Consider the following 1,907-nt stretch of genomic DNA (forward strand, 5'->3'; position numbering starts at 1 on the left):
TCAGGCATCCTGACGAAAGACAAGGATTCTGTCAATGTTCTCTTTGAACCATGATTCCTCTGCTCCCAGAAGTGCCTTGTTTCTTTTTTAAGGGAATTCTTAAGGGTGATCCCCCTCCAGCTCCAAGCTGCCAGCCAGGGGCAGCTGTGAACAGGAAAGATGGCCAGCTCTTGTCTCTGCACCAAGAGACCATCCCTTTGCCTCTCAGGACTCACAAGATTTCACTTGGAGCAGAATAGAAATGTCAGAGATTTCAACCATCCAAACTCCTCCTGGCAAGAGGAATTTGAACAAAATCAAGTCCCTCAAATCCCCTCCCTCTGTTCTGTGCTTGGGCAAACTGTGACCAGCAGTTCTGGAAACACTTTGATGCATCACATGTGCATTTAATTGGAGGTCACCCTGTGCTCCAAGTTGCCTCTCACTGCACAGCAAGAAGGATTCCTCGGGAGCCCATTCCAGGGTCCCTGCTCTCAGTGTCCCCTTCAGCCAGCAAAACCCAGAGCTCGGGGAGAGGGATGCAGAGAGATCTTCCTGAAAAGAGGCCCTGAATATTGAAGTGCTATGAGACATGCAATATATTTTGGTGATTGAGTCTGGCCTAATTCACTTCTGCCTTTTTTCTCCTCAACAGAAAATCATACCCTGAGGCATCAAATGTCCAACAGCAGCTCCATGCCCCAGTTCCTCCTCCTGGCAGTCGCAGACAGGCGGGAGCTGCAGCTCCTGCACTTTTGGCTCTTCCTGGGCATCTCTCTGGCTGCCCTCCTGGGCAATGGCCTCATCCTCAGCGCCGTAGCCTGCGACCACCACCTGCACACCCCCAGGTACTTCTTTCTGCTCCACCTCTCCCTCACAGACCTGGGCTGCATCTGCACCACTGTCCCTAAAGCCATGCACAATTTCTTGTGGAACACCAGAACCATCACCTACACAGGATGTGCTACACAGGTTTTTGTGTACATAGTCTTTCTTAGAGCAGAGTTTTCCCTCCTCACCATCATGTGCTACGACCGCTACGTTGCCATCTGCAAACCCCTGCACTACGGGACCCTCCTGGGCAGCAGAGCTTGTGCCCACATGGCAGCAGCTGCCTGGACCGCTGGGTTTCTCATTGCTCTGCTGCACACACCCAGTACATTTTCCCTGCCCCTGTGCCAGGGCAATGCCCTGGACCAGTTCTTCTGTGAAATCCCACACATCCTCAAGCTCTCCTGCTCACACTCAGGCTACCTCAGGGAACTTGGGCTTATTGTGTTTAGTGCCTGTTTAATATTTGGGTGTTTCATTTTCATAGTTTTCTCCTATGTGCAGATCTTCAGGGCTGTGCTGAGGATCCCCTCTCAGCAGGGACGGCACAAAGCCTTTTCCACCTGCCTCCCTCACCTGGCCGTGGTCTCCCTCTTTATCAGCACCTTATTCTTTTCCTACCTGAAGCCCCCCTCCATCTCATCCCCATCCCTGGATCTTATTGTGTCACTTATGTACTCAGTGGTGTCTCCAACACTGAACCCCCTCATCTACAGCCTCAGGAACCAGGAACTCAAGGATGCCATGAGGAAACTGATAACTGGGTGTTTTTCAGAAGCAATAAACTCTCCTTCTTCTGCATGTTATGGACCTCATTAAAGGCCAATCTTGTTATGGACTTCATTAAAGGCTCACCATATCTTCTCTATCTTTTACTCCTGGTAGGGTTGTTATTTTTGTGAGAATTTGTTCACACTAAAAAATCTTTATATCTGTAAATATATATATATATAAATATATATATCTTTATATAGATATAAACACCATTTTCAATTCAGTGTTTGCCTTCCTAGCCTGTCCCAGAGGCTGTACAAATTGGCAATTTTACTCACTGTCTGCTTAAATACCAAATAAAGAACTCTGCATTGACTTGTTTG

The 1,907-nt window shown here is 48.3% G+C and overlaps 1 protein-coding gene across 1 annotated transcript; it reads left to right on the plus strand.

Annotated features, from left to right (window-relative positions):
* Positions 1 to 654: 654 nt before the first annotated feature.
* LOC113979470 (olfactory receptor 14J1-like) lies at positions 655 to 1,574 on the plus strand (the record flags this gene model as incomplete). Its single annotated transcript, XM_027706853.1, is given in 2 exon segments — positions 655 to 1,567; positions 1,570 to 1,574. Coding segments are annotated over 2 exon segments (915 nt in total), but the record flags the coding sequence as incomplete, so codon positions are not given.
* Between the last annotated feature and the right edge of the window lie 333 nt (positions 1,575 to 1,907).

Source organism: Neopelma chrysocephalum, unplaced genomic scaffold (assembly GCF_003984885.1).
Source record: "Neopelma chrysocephalum unplaced genomic scaffold, ASM398488v2 Primary Assembly neopelma1_80974, whole genome shotgun sequence".
NCBI lineage: Eukaryota > Metazoa > Chordata > Aves > Passeriformes > Pipridae > Neopelma > Neopelma chrysocephalum.